The sequence below is a fragment of the Sorex fumeus genome, unplaced genomic scaffold, assembly GCF_029834395.1.
Source record: "Sorex fumeus unplaced genomic scaffold, SorFum_2.1 ptg000155l, whole genome shotgun sequence".
NCBI lineage: Eukaryota > Metazoa > Chordata > Mammalia > Eulipotyphla > Soricidae > Sorex > Sorex fumeus.
Window position 1 is genome coordinate 1,650,884 of NW_026606212.1, and position 18,104 is coordinate 1,668,987.

At 47.1% G+C, this 18,104-nt stretch overlaps 1 protein-coding gene across 1 annotated transcript in view; it reads right to left on the minus strand.

The window, feature by feature from the left end:
- The window catches only part of LOC130016477 (GPN-loop GTPase 3-like), a 28,517-nt gene that overhangs the window by 3,489 nt on the left and 6,924 nt on the right, over positions 1 to 18,104 (minus strand). Inside the window, exons 2-5 of the mRNA XM_056107187.1 lie at positions 14,182 to 14,368; positions 11,593 to 11,716; positions 10,087 to 10,202; positions 9,869 to 9,965 (exon numbers count right to left, since the gene is read on the minus strand). Coding sequence (XP_055963162.1) covers positions 9,869 to 9,965; positions 10,087 to 10,202; positions 11,593 to 11,716; positions 14,182 to 14,368 — 524 coding nt within the window. The remainder of the gene's footprint in view (positions 1 to 9,868; positions 9,966 to 10,086; positions 10,203 to 11,592; positions 11,717 to 14,181; positions 14,369 to 18,104) is intronic.

An 18,104-nucleotide genomic window follows, 5' to 3' on the forward strand; every position in this document is an offset into this window, starting at 1 on the left:
GTGCAGGGAGGAGCAGACAGAAAAACAGCAAATCAGCATTAATTTTTTTATGATCTCTGACCTATTGGAACACTAGTAACTTTACAATATTACTTAAATAAAGACTTTTTTTAAAAATTTTTGGGTCATTCCCAGTGATGCACGAGGGTTACTCCTGGTTCATCCACTCAGGAATAACTCCTGGTGGTCCTCAGAGGACCTATGGGATGCTGAAAGAGGAAGCAGGAAAGGGACAATGAATTAGTTGTCACCAACAGTCTCCACATAAAAGGTTTCTGATCCCCACTGGAACAAAACCTACCTAAACTGGAGAAACGCTAAGATTGGGGCCCGAGCAAGAGTCCAGGCTTTAAGGCGCTTGCCTTGCGCCTGGTCAGCCCAGGTTCTAGCCCGGCACTCCACAGGGTTCCCAGAGCACTACCTAAGTGATTCCTCGGCACAGCACCAGTAGTGAGCCCTGAGGACTGCCAGGCATGGCCTAACAGAAGACTGCTGGGCCAATAGCTGACCTTAGGATTCTAAAGGTGAGATGGGAAGGAGAAATGCGATCTATAGTGACCACACTTCTCCATTCAACAATATTTTAAAGTGTTCAGGAGGTAGCTGGGGTTGAGTTCAGTACTGAGGAAACATGTAGTGACAAAGATTAAAAGCAGGTGGGCCACATCAAGGCGAGCTCCTTAAACCCTGTACTATTTTTTTTGGGGGGGCGGAGGGTGGTAATACCTGGCAATGCACTGGGGTTACTCCTGGCTCTGCACTCAGGAATTACTCCTAGTGGTGCTGAGGCATGCTAGGTATAGTGCAGGTGTGTGTACAACTCAATCTGACCTACAAGAAAACAAGCTTATTATAAACATGAAATACATTCAACCATCAATGATGGCATAAAAACTTTCCCCATAAACTGTCTTAGGGGGCTTGAGAGATAGTATAGAGGGTGGGAACTTGCCTTGCACACAGCCAACCTGCGTTCTATCCCATAGGGTCCCTTGAGCACAGCCAGGAGTAATTCCTGAGCACAGGAGCTAGGAGTAACCCCTGAGCATCATCAGATACGGCACCCGCGGTGCCCCCCAAATTTTTTAAAGGAAGTCAATCCCTACAAGTAATATATCCAATTTTGCTTGTTTTAAGCCGCACGTGGGGATGCTTGAGGGTCTCTCCGAAACTGCTGGGAGGGCTCGAGGCTACTCAGAGTCCTACATGCAAGGCCTACTACATGTAAAACATGTCCCCAGCCCACTATCTATCTAGCCCTATACTATATTCAAACAAACAAACAAAGAAGACCCTGGATGATCGGTTTGAGGCTCTGCATATTCCTAGAAGGAGCAGATGCCACTGGGCTACGCTAGCACGCAACAGAGATGAATGGAGACGTTACTGGCACCCGCTCGAGTAAATCGATGAGTAACTGGGTATCAAGCGATCAAGTGACTTTTAGTCTTTTAATTGTACAAATAATATTCAGTGTAGGGAAACTAAAAGATAAAGGTAAGATAATGATCTTTCTTAATTTTCACAGGTATTCTTCCTTTGGAAAAAAATTGTATGTTACGTTTTGCTCCCCAAAATCAATAAAAATTATCCAAGAGCACCTGTGACCATCAGTGCTAGTTTGTTACATACAAAATTATTTACATTCTTTACAATTTCACCTTCAAAATCTTTTTTGGGAGGAGGAGTACACCTAGCTGTGCCTAGAGCTTAGCCAGAGATCACTCTCGATCACCCTCAGGGGCTCCTGGGACCACATGCAGTAATCGGGTAGGAACACAAGATGGATGCTTGCAAGGCAAGCACCCAATCTGCAGTACTAGTTCTATGCCTCCTCAATTCTCACAATCGTACTTGGTGCTATTCATTTCTTTTACTTTGAGGGAAAGGAGGGATTTGGGATCACACAGGGTGGTACCTGGGGTGTTCAAGGTGATTTTCATCTCTGGTCTTGGAAGTCACTCCTGACGGATGGTACAGAACGTGTGGTGCCAGGAATGGACCTGGGCATCGTGCACTCAAAGGACACACCTGCCTTTATATTAAGTCTGCAGCCCTGATGCTATTAAAAGATTACTTCAAGCAGCAGCAATTCCAAAATAAGTCAACATCAGATTCAGGCATGCTGTTGATAACAGACTCTTTATTCCTTGGGATGGCTTCGGATTTTTTTTTTCCATGAAAACAAGCTTTCAGATTTTTTCACTCTGGCGCTTTCAGATTTTTTCACTCTGGATAAGCCCATGTTCTCCCTTGAACAAGTATTTCTCTTCCAACTTTTTTTCTACTTTGGAGAAGCCTATGTTTGCTGATGAACCCATATTCTTCACTTTCTCTCCCTTCACATCCAATGTCCAAATTTCTTACAATAATCTATTTTTGCTGCACTTTAAAAAAAAAAGGACAGGGATATGGTGCCCCCAGCAGGTCAATCTGTACCTATGAGGCGAGTGCATCGGCAGCCTGATGGCGCCTTCACACTTCCAGATACCCCAAAATTGCTGCTGTGACACTCTTTACAATAGCCAGAATCTAGAAAAAACCTGAGTTCCCGAGAACAGATGACTGGTTAAAGAAACTTTGGCACATTTACACAATGGAGTACTATGTAGCTGTTAGAAAAGACGAAGACACGAAATTTCCATACAAGTGGTAAGACATGGAAAGTATCATGTTAAGCGAAATGACTCAGAAAGAACGGGATAGACATAGAAAGATTGCATTCATCTGGGGAACATAAAGTAATAAAATAGGAGACTAACATCCAAGAATGGCCGAGATGAGTACCAGGAATTTTATTCCATGGCTTGGAGGCCAGCCACACAGGCTAGGGGAAAAGGGAGCTCAGATAGAGAAGGGAACACCAAATAAAGGTGTTGGGAGGATCCTCCCAAGATGGGAGAAGCATGCTGAAAGTAGACTATAGAACAAACATGACTGTCACCCATTGCCTCTTTTGCAAACCGCAACACCCAATAAGAGAGAGAGAACAAAAGGGAATGTCCTGCTACAATGGCAGGGTGGGATGAGGGGAATGGGGGGTGGGAGGGATCCTGGGATCCGTGGTGGTGGGAAATGGGCACTGGTGGAGAGATGGGTATTTGATCACTGTATAATTGAAACCCAAGCACAAAAATTTGTAAGTCTGCAACTGTACCTCACTAATAAAAAAATTCCTGCTGTGCGTTTGGCCAGACTCCAAAGACTTGGGCAAAGTTTACCAAGAAAGTACACGGCCAAAAGTTAGATATGTGGGAAACACACCCACAGAACACCTCCAGTTCAGCTATATAATTGGAGGCATGGCCTCTCTGGTTCCTGATTGAACTGCTTAATGGCCATGATCCCAGAGACTCAGAAACAAATCTTGAAACCAGGGGCTTTTGCCAGAAATGCGTCTGGTCCCTGCAGTAGGTTACCAGTGCTGGGCCAATCCAGGTGGGAATAGATTTCGTGCCTTGGCCTGTTTCCCCCAGCGGCCCTGTGGCCGCCATGCTTCAGAGGCCACTGGACAGTCAGGTCTGGGCTCGCAGTGACGAGACGCGCGGGGTCTCACAGGATGGTGGTGGAGCCACCCTTTTCCTGCCTATCCCAACAAGACCCTGAGTCGCTGCCTACAAATGGCCTCTTTGGCTCCTGATCAAGCTGCTTACTGGCCATGATCCCAGAGACTCAGGTGCCAATCTCGAAACCCAGTGGCCTTTGGCAGAAATCCCTCCAGATTTGTGTTAAAATTTCAGGATTTCAAAATCACATGGCCCTACTGCAGCCGCGCAACATCATATATTATCCATAACAAGCAATAGATCACAAATTGTCTACTGTTGCCTTTTCAGCAGATCTGAGTGTTGGTGTAAAATCTCAAATAATAATGGTGGGTCTGGTGTCGAAATATTGAATGTGATCAAAGTAGAGAGAGAGTAATGTGGAAATCATCTGCCCCACTGGTAGGGAGAGGGTGTGTGATGGGGGTATATTGGGGAATTTGGTAGTGGAGAGTGGGCACTAGTGAAGGTACGGGTGTTTCATTGCTTGACTGAGACTTAGACCGGAAAGCTTTGAAACTGCTCTTACGGTGATTCAATGAAGACAATGATAAAAATTGAAAAAAAGAGAGTAAGGTGGAGTTCATACCCAATTCAATCAGCTAATCAGTGGCCCAATATATAGCAGTACACCTATATTTTTTTAAAAAAAGGAAAATCATTTTTTAGCAGCACATTCTTCAAGTGGCTGCTCCCTGCTCGCCTCAGGGCCTTGAGTTCACCACATGGACAGGACTTGTGGGAAGAGGGAGAGCAGCAGCAGCCCAGAGGGGGCTGCGCAGAGAGCAAGCCCTGCTGCAGGGCCACAGCTGACCTGTCCTCGCTGTGATGCGCTCGATGACATCACTACCCTCTCTTTGTGATGCAACCAGACATTCTGCAGCCTCCCCAACTGCTCCCATACTCATTACTTGCTTCACTGCGGAAACGCACAGACAGCAAACATGTTTTGCTGTTTACCAAGAAATCGTGGTTGTAAAAGCCCCAAGTGTAGGACACTGAAAAGATTCAGAAACTGGGTGAGGACTCACTGGAGAATTCCCCGGAATGCTTCACGAAGACAGCCGCTAGTTCAGGTCAGCAGGAACTGGCCCTGGCAGCCCCAGTACTGATGCCCGTGATCAGTCTTCATCACTCCCTGAGTGTGATGGCGCAGAAGCTGTATGTGTGTGGAAGAGTGTGCACACCCGTGTGTGAACGTGTTTATCGGAGGGAGTAAATTTGAGTGTGTACTAGAGATGGTGTGTGTGTGAGAGTATGTGTATTTGTGTATGTACATGTGTCTGTGTGTGTGTTGTGAGATCATCTTGAGGGCAGCCTGCTCCTAGCAGGTGAGTCATCAAATCTAGCCCCCACGGCCAGGTCACTGCTCACTGAGTTGGCAGGAGGAGGTGCTCTTGGGCCAAGACTTTTCTAAACTTGATTGTTTCAGTCTCATTCCTATGGGAGGCCTGTGTAGATGCAGGTCCACCAGCAGGGAGGAACTCAGAAGGGGGGGTGGGGGGGGGGGGGAAGCAGTGCTTCTGGAGCTGAGCCTTTGTGGTTGTCCCTCAGCAGAGCAGCCCACAGGAGAGAGAGACGCTCCCTCCGCAGAGCAGCCCACGGGAGAGAAAGAAGATCTTCTACATATCCTCTGGGTCCAGTTCCTCTGAAGAAAGTCTGGAATCAGCCAGCACCAAGCAGAGCCAGACACCATCTAAGCAGAAAGTTGAGATTGGCCAAGGAGTGTCAACTCCCCAAAGAGCACCGCGTTCAGTGCCTTGGCCTTACACATATGGCAGAGAACGAGACTCAGAGCACCAGAAGAAAACGGGTAAGAACCAAGGGGTGTGTGTATATGCACAAGTAAAGGGGGAATGGGAAAAGGCCCACCTAGAGGTGTCCTGGGCGCTGGTGTGGGAAAGGAGAGTCACAGGCCAGAGAGCCCATTCTGGGGAGGCCTCCACAGGAAACCCCCGTGAGGTGGGCCCATGGTCTCCCCTTCCTGCTGGGCTCCCTGTTGGGGTCAGCTTTGGAGAATCCATGGAAGAAGCCATCTGGGTGACCTTTTCTCTTATTGATTCTTTAGCTCCTGCTCTGAAAGTATACTTGGCTCCGTGTCGAAGGACAGCGCCGTCACTGATTTCTCGAGTACCAGCTGCACGGCCACCCTCTGTGGCAACATTGGACAAGTTCCCAGAGGACCTAGCATGTTTACAACTGAAAGAAGCCCAGGGTCTCACATCAGTGTCTCTCTCTGGATACCCTCCCACCAATGAGTATCTTGCCTCGGTATATTTTATGATATTTATTCTTTGTTTTTACTTTATCTGTTATATTTTCATTTAAATAAATTGTGATTGCTACTCTTCACAAGCATCCAGTTGCATTTTTTTTTTTCGGTTTTTGAGTCACACCTGGAGAGCACAGGTGTTACTCCTGGCTCTTCACTCAGGAATTACTCCTGGCGGCGCTTGGTGGACCATATGGGATGTTGGGATTCGAACCCAGCTCTGTCGCGTGCAAGGGAAATGCCCTACCTACTGTGCTATCACTCCAGCTCCGCATCCAGTTGCTTCGTAACACACTCTTCATTTGTTCTGGCATTCTTGAAAATATTCATCCAACATAGAAGACAACTCATCTTCATGTTCCTGATAGAAATAAAACACAAAATAGAAAATACGTTGATTTCTCCGCAGACCCAGTATGTATTGACCTACTGTTCAGGCAATGCTCTATAATACCCAGTAGTAGTGGTAATAGATATTCACTAACAAAATTGGCGCGAACGAGACAGCACAGGGGTGGGGCACTTGCCTTTTCTGAACCGGGGGCCCAAAGCACCATCAGGTTCTGGAGCACAAAAGCCACGAAATCTGCAACCAGGGATTTGGTTCACTGTATCACTGTCCTCCCATTGTTCTTCAATTTGCTCGAGCGGGTCCAGTAACGTCTCCATTGCAGACTTTGTTGTTACTGTGTTTGGGATATCAAATACATCATGGGTATCTTGCCAGGCTCTGCCATGCGTGCGAGATACTGTCGGTAGCTTGCCGGGCTCTCTGAGAGGGGTGGAGGAATCGAACTCGGGTTGGCCATGTTGGCTGTGTGCAAGGCAAATGCCCTACCACTGTGCTATATATATATAAACACACAAGGCTCAACCTTTTACAACATGTTAGTGATCTCTTACCGAAGGGCTTAACGGCCCCTGGGTAGAATACACACTCCTTCCTCTAAGGATACTTTTTTTATAGGATTTTCAGCGATATTTTTCGGGGGGCCATACCTGTCGATGCACAGGAATTTCTCCTGGCTCTGCACTCAGGAAATATCCCTGGCTAATGGTGCTCAGGGGACCATATGGGTTGCTTGAAATCGAACCCAGTTTGGCCGCATGCAAGGCAAACGTCCCACCCACTGTGCTATCACTCCAGCGCCCTGGCAGTTTTTCATATCAAACAATACAAGAGAATAGATTATTTCAGTTCTGCTTTGGGACGGGATTGGGGTTCGGGATAGAGCTACCCGAAATATGGTGGTGAGAAGGTGTAATGGTGTTGGGATTGGAGTCTGAGTATTGAATGTAATCAACTATTGTAAAACACTTTATAAAATAAAAAATTGGGGGAGTTGGAGCAATATGACAGTAGGCAGGGCATTTACCTTGCAAGTGGCCCCTGAGGTTTGATTCCCAGCATCCCCAATGGTCCTCTGAGCACCACCAGGAGGAATTCCTGAGTGCAGAGCCAGGAGGAAACCATGGGCATCACCGGGTGTGACCCAAAGGCAAAATAATAATAATAATAATAATAGTTTTAAAAAATGAGGGTGGTAGGGAATAAGTTATTGCACAATAAACAGTCTCTGCTCTTCCTCCAGAGCCCCAGCCGCACGGCTCCCCACCAAATCCCATTTTCTTTTCTTAAATTTAATTTTATTTTTAAAATTTTTAAGTTTTTGAATTTTCCCATTTTTAACCGGGAGAGAACAACGCGGAGACTCCTACCCCGTGCCTGACTGTCCTCACCAGGGCCAACAGCAGAAGACGTCCGGCACAAGGCCAAAGTCATGCTGAGACCACTCTCCACACGCTTGGATGGGCTTCACGCATAAAGGAACTGGCAGAGCAACCCAGGTGTGGGGGACCCGGGGCTGAGATCTCCAAGCCTACACAGTTTGGGAATGGACCTTCCAGTACCTAGACAGTTACACCCACCAACTGCCGTGTAACCTGAACAACTGCCAGGATACATAGATTATCACAACAAGCTCCCAGTACTTTTTATTTAGGTTTATTTATTTATATTTTGGTTACTCTTTATTTCCTGGTTTTGGTTTTGAGTTCCTGAGCCACACCCAGATATCAGCCAGAACGGGCCAGGTTCTTGCTGCCCCCAAGACTTTAACTTAAGGAGCTGCTTAGATCAAACAGGAGGGCAGAGGTTTTCAGGGCAATCCTGGCTCTGTGCTCAGGGACCAGACATGAAACGGGGAACTGACCCAGCGTCACCCTAGGGGAGGCAGAGAATGGTCTTTCCCTCTGCGCCGTTCTCTGGCCCTGGCAAATCTAAATCGTCAGAAATTACCTTGGGTTCTTTGAATTCCAAATCTTCTCGTACTAAATGGCAAAATCAATATGCTGTAATACAATGTTCATGCTTTCTTCTTCTGACGGATCGTAAGGCAAAAGTCGGACCCTGCTGTAGTCATCAATGTACAAATCAGAGATTTCAGAAAGGTCATTCAACGGACGCTTGAGTGTGAACATTGGTAGTCTTATTAATACCATCTATGCCTCTGCAGGGAGGAGCAGACAGAACAACAGCAAATCAGCATTAATTTTTTATGACATCTTACCTATTGGAACACTAGTAACATTACAACATTACTTAACTAAAGACTTTTTGGAGCGATAGCACAGCGGTAGGGCGTTTGCCTTGCATACAGCCAACATGGCCGACCCGAGATCGATTCCTCCACCCCTCTCGGAGAGCCCGGCAAGCTACCGAGAGGATCTCGCCCGCACGGCAGAGCCTGGCAAGCTCCCGGTGACGTATTCCATATGCCAGACACAGTAACAACAAAGTCTCCAATGGAGACGTTACTGGGCCCGCTCGAGCAAATCGAAGATCAACGAGAGGGCCTTTACTTTACTTTACTTTACTTTACACCTGGTGATGCACAGGGGTTACTCCTGGTTCATATACTCAGGAATAACTCCTGGTGGTGCTTAGGGGACCTATGGATGCTAGGAATCAAACCCGGGTCGGACGCATGCAACGCATACGCCCTACCTGCTATGCTATCGCTCCTGCCCCGACCCGAGACTGGGACTTCTTTTATTGTAATTTATCTGCATTCAACAACCACTGAAAATTTCAAAAGGGTACAGGCAATTCTCATGTGCCAAGTGGCCAGGAAAAAAAGACATTGCAGAATTTCTCTGCTGTGGGACGGGAGAGCTCGTACACTGAGTTGGGCACTTGCCTTGCACATAGGCAAGGGATGCACCCGGGTTCGATCCCCCGCATCCCGTATGCTCCCGGAGCCCACCAGGAATGATTTCTGGAGGCAGAGCCAAGAATAAACTCTGACCACTGCTCAGTGTGACCTCCTGCCCTCTCTGCTACAACCAATGACAACTTTTTTCAGAGGTGAGGGGAGGCCACATCCAGACAACGCTGGTGGCGACCATATGGTGCCAGAGATTAACCCTGGGCCCCTTGTTTGCAAAGCCAGTGGTGCTGCCCACTGAGCTCTCTCCCTACTTCTATACTAACTTCGAAGCAGACAGCCGACCGCTCCCAACATGCTGCTCCCCTAAAAAATAAATGCGCTGGTCTCTGCCGTCCATATGGTGACCACTGCCGGGCGGTGTGTAAGCATGTGACAAGACCATTAAGAAAAATATGGGTCTAGGGAGGTGCGGGGGGAGGTGATGAAGAGCTACGACAGGGGTTACAACTGGCCTGCACCCCACACACCTCAGTTTGAACACCCAGCACCACATATGGTCCACCAGGCACAGGGGAGAAACAGCCCCTGAGCACCACCAGGTGTGGCCCTCAAACCTTAAAAACAACCCACAACAACCCCAAACACTTGCAAAACTCATCAGCCCGGGGATTAGCACAGGGCTTGATTCTTGCCAGCAGATGGCATCCTGAACATTGCTGGGTACAGCCAGGAAGCAACCAATACTGCTGGTACGGCCCTCTGGGCCCCAGCACTGACCACTACTAGCCTGGTGGGCCAATAATCAGAGTGCCCCCTAGGCCCCCCAGCACAGGAGGCCCGCACCCCCAACCACCAAAAATTGTAAAAATACAAAGTCTTACCAGCCCACATATGGCGTTAGTCAATTTATTGAATTTTTTGCTTCTGAAGTTACTTGTAGAATCATCTAATAAAGAATACATGCCTGGATCTAGAAACCTTTAAACATGAGTGACTGGTGAATGAAAGAATCCTAAACACTAAATTTGTAGACTGACAATCAAAGTGAAACAAAAAAGTTTCAGCACTGCAAATGTGACATTAATTATTGTGAACTTACTTCTCAATTTCCTTTTTAGCTCTTTTACGCAGCAGGTCCATTTTTGTCATGATATTAACTTGCGGGATTTCTAGAGATACCATAGCATTCAAGGCTGCCAAGATGCCAGAAACAAACTGAAAGAAGACGCAGAAAAGGGACAATGAATCAGTTGTCACCAACAGTGTCCACGTAAAAGGTTTCTGATCCCCACTGGAACAAAACCCACCTAAATAGGAGAAACGCTAAGATTGGAGCCCAAGCAATAGTCTAGGCTTTAAGGCACTTGCCTTGCTCCTGGTCAGTCCAGGTTCTAGCCCAGCACTCCATAGGGTTCCCAGAGCACTACCTAAGTGATTCCTCAGCCCAGCGCCATTAGTGAGCCCTGAGCACTGCCAGGCATGGCCAAACAGAAGACTGCTGGGCCAATAGTTGACCTTAGGATTTTAAAGGTGAGATGGGAAGGAGAAATGCGATCTATAGTGACCACACTTCTCCATTCAACGATATTTTAAAGTATTCAGGAGGTAGGTGGGGTTGAGTTCAGTACTGAGGAAACATGTAGTGACAGGGATTAAAAGCAGGTGGGCCACATCAAGGCGAGTACCTTAAGCCCTTTACTATTTTTTGGGGGGGAAGGGAAGGGTGGTAATACCTGGCAATACACAGGGGTTGCTCCTGGCTCTGCAGTAAGGAATTACTCCTAGTGGTGCTGAGGCATACTAGGCATCAAACCCGGATTGGCTGTGTGCAAGGCCCTACCGGCTGTATTATCACTCCAGCCCCCATTTTTAAAATTTATTTATTTATTTATTTTTGGGAAGCCCTGTACTATTTCTGACCCTTTAACATTATCTTCTCTCATGCTCCCCCTCCACCTCCCCTGATGGGTATTTCCTTTTGGGTTTCTGGGTCACACAATCCCCTGATATAACTAGTGGGTCACTTCGGCTTCTGCACTCAGGAGTTACTCCTGACCAGCTTTGGGAACCATATGGGTGCTGGAGACGGAACCAAACGGCCTCCCTTTCAGTTTTGGGGAATACCCAGTAGTACTCTGAGCTTTGTGATCAAGGATCACTCCTGGAGCGGCTAAGGGGGCCCGGTGGCAGTACGGCAGGGATGACACCCAGGCTGGTCACATGCAAGGCAAGAGCTCTACCCACTGTACTAACTCTCCAGCCTCCAGCTTTCTTTTTTTCCCTAGTTTTGGAGCCACACACAGTGGTGCTTGGGACTTACTTCTGACACCGCCCTGGGACGACTCCTGAAGGCGACAGCTGAGAGTTGGGGACCACTAGAACTACACTGAACTGTGCACAAGGGGCAAACGTGGCCTCGAACATGCAAGCTCTGTGCTCTGCCACTGGAGTCATCTTCTTAGAATATTAATTTAACAAAAATAAGTTCTAAGTCACTCCTGGGTATAGTTCATAAACTGGTAATAATTAAATGATTATGACTAAAGGTATTTGTACTCTGCTTGTGCCGGAGACTGAAAAATCAAGGACAGGTATAGTTTCAAACCTTGAACGACTCCACCATGAATTGAGAATCAACAGGAAACACTCCACAGACTCGGAACTCCCACTGTTCCAGCTGCTGAACCAGCTGTTTCATCACGGGCAGGTGTGTGTGCAACTCGATCTGACTGCCAAGAACACAAGCTTATTATTAGCATGAAATACATTCAACCCTCAATTATGGGATAAAAACTTTTCCCGGAAACTGTTTTAGGGGGCTTGAGAGATAGTATTGAGGGTGGGAACTTGCCTTGCACACAGCCAACCTGGGTTCGATCCCATAGGGTCCCTTGAGCACAGCCAGGAGTAATTCCTGAGCACAGGAGCTAGGAGTAACCCCTGAGCATCATCAGATATGGCACCTGCGGTCCCCCCCCCCAATTCTTTTTAAAGGAAGTCAATCCCTACAAGTAATATATCCAATTTTGCTTGTTTTAAGCCGCACGTGGGGATGCTTGAGGGTCTCTCTGAAACTTCTGGGAGGGCTCGAAGCTACTCAGAGTCCTACATGCAAAGCCTACTACATGCAAGGCCCACTACATGTAAAGCATGTCCCCAGCCCACTATATCTCTAGCCCCTATACTATATTCAATTTTTGTTTTTTTTTTTGGGGGGGGAAGGAACTACGTTATAGTGCTCAGGGCTTATTCCTGATTCTGTGCTCAGGGATGACTCTTGGCAGGCTCCAGGAACCATATATGGTAACAGGGATCACCTTAGCTGTGTGCAAGGCAAGTGCCCTACCCACTATAGTATCTCTCTGGCTCCCCCAATATTTTTTTTTCATTTTTTCATTTTGGGTCACACCTGGTGATGTGCAGGGGTTACTCCTGAATCTGCACTCACGAATTACTCCTGGCAATGCTCGGGGGACCATATGGGATGCATGGGTTCCAGGTCAGCCACATGCAAGGCAAACGCCCAACCCATTGTTCTATCACACCTGCTCCCCTGGGCCCCCCCCAAAATCTTTTTAGCAACTCTGGGTACACATGTACGTAAAAGGGGCATTCAAAGAAAATATACTGTCATCATCATCATCACCGTCCTCCTGTTGTTCATCGATTTGCTCCAGCAGGCCCAGTAACATCTCCATTGTGACAATTGTTACTGTATTTGGCATATGGAATATGTCACGGGGAGCTTGCCAGGCTCTGCTGTGCAGGCGAGATACTCTTCGGTAGCCTGCCGGGCTCTCCAAGAGGGGTGGAGGAATCAAACTCCAGTCGGCCATGTTGGCTGGTTGCACTAAAATTATTAAAAATGATTTTAAAACGGGCTGCAGTGACAGCACAGCGGTAGGGCATTTGCCATGCTCGCAGCCGGCCCAGCCAAACCGCGTTCAACTCCTCTGTCCCTCTAGGAAAGCCCGGCAACCTACCGAGAGTATATTGCCCACATGGCAAAGCCTGTCAAGCTACCTGTGACGTATTCGATATGATGAACACAGTAACAACAAGTCTCACAATGGATAAGTTACTGGGCCTGCTCAAGCAAATCAATGAACAACTAGAGGACAGTCACAGGGATTTCATTTATTTATTTATTTATTTATTATTATTATTATTTTTGCTTTTTGGGTCATACCCAGAGATGCTCAGGGTTTACTCCTGGCTCTGCACTCAGGAACCACTCCTGGCGGTGCTCAGGGGACCATATGGGATGCTGGGATTCGAACCTGGGTCGGGCCCATCCAAGGCAAACGCCCTACCCACTGTGCTATCGCAATGATCCAGCCCCAACAATGACAGATTTTAAAACAAATTTTTATTCTCTTAGTGTGAGGGGAGGAACTTTGGGGCAAACCCACTAGTATTCTGGGAGGATTCCTGAATCTGTACTAAAAATAACTCCTGGCAGTGCTTGGGGGATCCTATGTGGTACCAGGGATCCAAATTTGGGCTGGCAGAAAGTAAGGCAAGGGCTTTAGCTGCTGTACTATGGCCCTAAAAAACAAACAAACAAAAAATCTTGGTTTTGGCCCATACCTACTAGTATTCATTGACCCATATATGGTGCCAAGGACTGAATCTGTGTCTGCCACAGCATCCTACCCATCCTTCTGTCTCTCTAGCTCTAAAGCAAACCTTTCAAGAGCTGCATGACCGAAGCTGGAGTGATAGCACAGCAGGTAGGGTGTTTGCCTTGCACACAGCCGACCTGAGTTCGATTCCCAGCATCCCATATGGTCCCCTGAGCACTGCCAGGAGTGATTCCTGAGTGCAAAGCCAGGAGTAATTCCTGAGCATCACCAGGTGTGACCCGTAAAGCAAAAAAAAAAAAAATGCTGCATGACTTGGGGCCCAAGCAACAACAGACTGAGCATATGCTCTGCATGCAGAAAGCCTGGGCTCAGTTCCCAGCATGCTTTGGTCCCCCAAGCAGGGCTGGGAGCAACCTCCTGATAACAGATAGGAAGAGCCCCAGCCTCTAGCACCTCTGGATGTGGCCCCCAAACAGAAGAAAACAGACATTCCACAGCCCCTCATAGGATGACTGTCCACTGTCCAAGAATCTGGGGTAAAAGTAAATGAGATGCTAATTTCACTTTCTCCCACCAAGGACAGAACTGCACAACCCAGGGAAGATGACAATCTAATTACTGAGCTACCTGGACAGTCAAAAAGGATGCAGTCATCCTCGACATGGCCAAGGCAGTTCTCCAGCCACTCAAAGTTCTTGGCAAAGTACTCCATGCAAAACACCAGTCCTCCATTGGGACCGAAGCGCAGGGAGCCGTCCTCCAGCACATCCTCCACCTCGATCAGTTCCCAGATGTCTGCAAAGAATAAACAGGAAATGAGTGCCCATTCCAAAATATTTACATTCTTTAGTAATTACAACTGTGACAGTATCCACAGAAACTGAACAGGGGCTAGAAAGAAAAAACAAAAAACAAAAACAAAAAGACACCAAACAGGGGCCTGAGGAATAGAACAGTGGGTAAGGCGCTTGCCTTGCATGTGGACAACCCACGTTCAATCCTTGGCACCTCATATAGTTCCTCAGCTTCACCAGGAGTGATCCCTGAGCAGAGAGCCAGAAGTGCTGAACACAGCTGGGTGTGGCCCAAACCCCACCCCACCCATCAAGGAAAGAAAAAAAAAACCAACTAAATAAATTACAGTAGTCAAGGGAATCCCACTCTCAAGTAATGATGCATTACAGTCTCCCAGGTAGACTTAAACCAGAAACACAAGGGGCAGTACTCTTAGAAGGCTAGTAGTTGTACTTATAAAAGAAAGGGGCATGGCTGGACAGATAGTACAGGACACCCTGGAGTGACAGTAGTATCAGCAGCAAACCCTGAGCACCACCAGATGCGGCCCCAAAACAAAACAAAAGGACAAAGAGACAAGAAGGATTTAGGCCCAGTTCAAATTCCACCCCCACGTAAGCCCTGCAGGAGCAGAGCCAGTAGTGACCCCCAACATTTAAACCAAATGCTTCAATTCTTGTACTGTATTTTGATCTCTTTCTTCCTTTGGTTTTGCAACCACAGCTGGTGGTCAGGGGCATCCCGAAACTTGCTCTACATCCCTCTAAGTTAGCACCTGGCCTCTGATTTTTTTTTCTCCCCCTTTGGCCTCCCAGGCAGTGTTCAGGAGGCCCAGGGGCCAGAGAGCAAACGGCAGCGCCCCAAAATGAGATGATCACCTGGAGGGCTTAGGGGCTACAGGACTACGGTACCCAACAGTGCTCAGGGGGCCCTGCAGTGCTGGGCATTAAAACAGCACCCTGTATGTGCCAATTATTTGCTCCGAACCCCTCTACTGTCTTCCTGGCCTCCACACTTAATTCTGTGCAAAGATGTTAAGGAATAACACTACAGCATTAGGTAATATTCTAAGACTTAGAGGAAGCAAGAGTTGGGACTGACCCTTTTCTGCACACTCTCATGTACCTTTTGCATTCTCAATACTGTGCATATAAAACATCTGTTCTAAAACAAGTGAAGTGGGGCTGGAGCAATAGCACAGCGGGTAGGGCGTTTGCCTTGCATGCGGCCCAACCCGGGTTCAATTCCCAGCAACCCATATGGTCCCCTGAGCACAGCCAGGAGTAGTTCCTGAGTGCATGAACCAGGAGTAACCCTTGTGCATTGCTGAGTGTGACCCAAAATGCAAAATAAAATAAAATAAAATAAAAGAGGTGAAGCAAGGGACAGGGCAGGGAGGGATACTACAGTGGATAGGGCGTTCGCCTTGCACACTTTCAATCAGGGTTCAATCCCCGGCATCCATATGGTCTCCCCAAGCACCACCAGGAATTATTCCTGATTGCAGAGCCAGGAGTAATCCCTGTGCAGTGCCAGGTATGACCCATAAAACAAAGGCTGTGGAACTAAAGGGGCCCTTGAGCGGGACACGGAGAGTCCAGAGTGCAGGACACTCCCCTCATACAAGGCTGCCTCACTTTCAATCCCCGACCATCCTGGAAGCCTGCCAGGAGTGATCCCTGAGCACAGAGGCAGGACTCAGCCCTGAGCACCACCGGATGTGACCCCCAAAAGCAAAAAAATGCAGGAGCTGATACTCCACAATTACTGTACCACATCTGACAGAGTTCATAGTAGCAGGCAACCAATCTAGAGGGAAATATATATATATTTTTTACATATATATATAAAACGCACAAGGCTCAACACTTTACAAGATGTTAGTGATCTCGTATAGATGGGCTTAATGGCCCCTGGGTGGAATACACACTCTTTCCTCTAAGGATACATTTTTATAGCATTTTTAGCTATTATTATTATTATTATTATTAGTTTTAGTTTTTGGGTCATACATGTTGATGCACAGGAATTACTCCTGGCTCTGCACTCAGGAATTACTCCTGGCTAATGGTGCTCAGGGGACCATATGGGATGCTGGGTATCGAACCCAGGTTCGCCGCGTGCCAGGCAAACGTCCTACCCACTGTGCTATTGGTCCACTGCCCTGGCGGTTTTTCATATCAAACAATACAACAGAATAGATTATTTGACTTCTGCTTTGGGACAGGGATTGGGGTTCGGGATGGAACTATCCGAAATGTGGTGGTGAGAAGGTGTAATGGTGGTGGGATTGGAGTCCGAATATTGAATGTAATCAAATATTGTAAAACACTTTATAAAATTAAAAAATTGGGGGGTTGGAGCGATATGACAGCGGGCAGGGCGTTTACCTTGCAAGTGGCCGGCGAGGTTTGATTCCCAGCATCCCCTATGGTCCTCTGAGCACCACCAGGAGGAATTCCTGAGTGCAGAGCCAGGAGGAACCCCTGGGCATCACCGGTTGTGACCTAAAAAGCAAAAAATAATAATAATAATAATAATAATTTTTTAAAATGAGGGTGGAATAAGTTATTGCGCAATAAACACTCTCTGCTCTTCTCCCATAGCCCTGGCCGCCCGGCCCCTCACCTACTCCCATTTTCTTTTCTTAAATTTAATTTCATTTTTTAAATATATTTTTTAAATTTTTCCATTTTAAATTTGTTTTCTTAAATTTTTTACTTTTTAATGAATCACCGATACTCACCTGAATATCTCACCAAGCTCCCGGAAGAGAACAAGGCAGATTCTCCTACCCCGTGCTTGACTGTCCTCACCAGGGCCCGGCAGCTGAAGACCTCAGGCACCAGGCCAAAGTCATGCTGAGACCACTCTCCACATGCTTGGATGAGCCTCACGCATTTTGAAGGTGAAATTGCAATGAATTTAAATAAATTTGTATGTAAGAAAGTAGCAGTGATGGTCACAGCCCCTATTGGATTATTTTTATTGATTTTGGGGAGCAAAACGTATTGTAACATACATTATTTTTCAAAGGAAAAATATCTGGGAAAATTAAGTAAGATCATTATGTTACGTTTATCTTTTAGTTTTCCTACACTGAAAATTATTTGTACAATTAAAACACTAAAAGTCACTTGATCACTTGATCACTTGATACCCCGTTACTCATCCATTACTCGAGTGGGTATCAGTAACGTTTCCATTCAGCCCTGTTGCGTGCTAGCATAGCCCAATGGCATCTGCTCATTCTAGGAATATGCATAAAGGAACTGGCAGAGGAACTCAGGTGTGCGGGAGAGGGGCTGAGATCTCCAAGCCTGCACGGTTTGGGACTGGACCTTCCAGTCGCTAGACTGTTACACCCACCAACTGCCGTGTAACCCCAACAACTGCCAGGATACAGAGATTATCACTCCTAGTTCCCGGGAGAGTGCGGCCGCCTTTGCATTTGCGGCCATGCGACCTTTTATTTATGTTTATTTAGTTTTTCAGGCTACCTTAAATATCCCACCCACACGGCAGAACCTGACAAACTATCCGTGGTATATTCGATATGCCAAATCCAGCAAAAAAAAAAAAATGGATCTCATTCCCATGACCCTGAATATGGAAGAGTCGAGAAGGATGAGGAAGGAGAGGCTGATAAAATCTCAAGGCAGAACTAGGCTGCCAAAACGAAGAAAGACAAAAATTATTGTCTGTAATTTCAATGCACGTATGCCGGCATCTGATA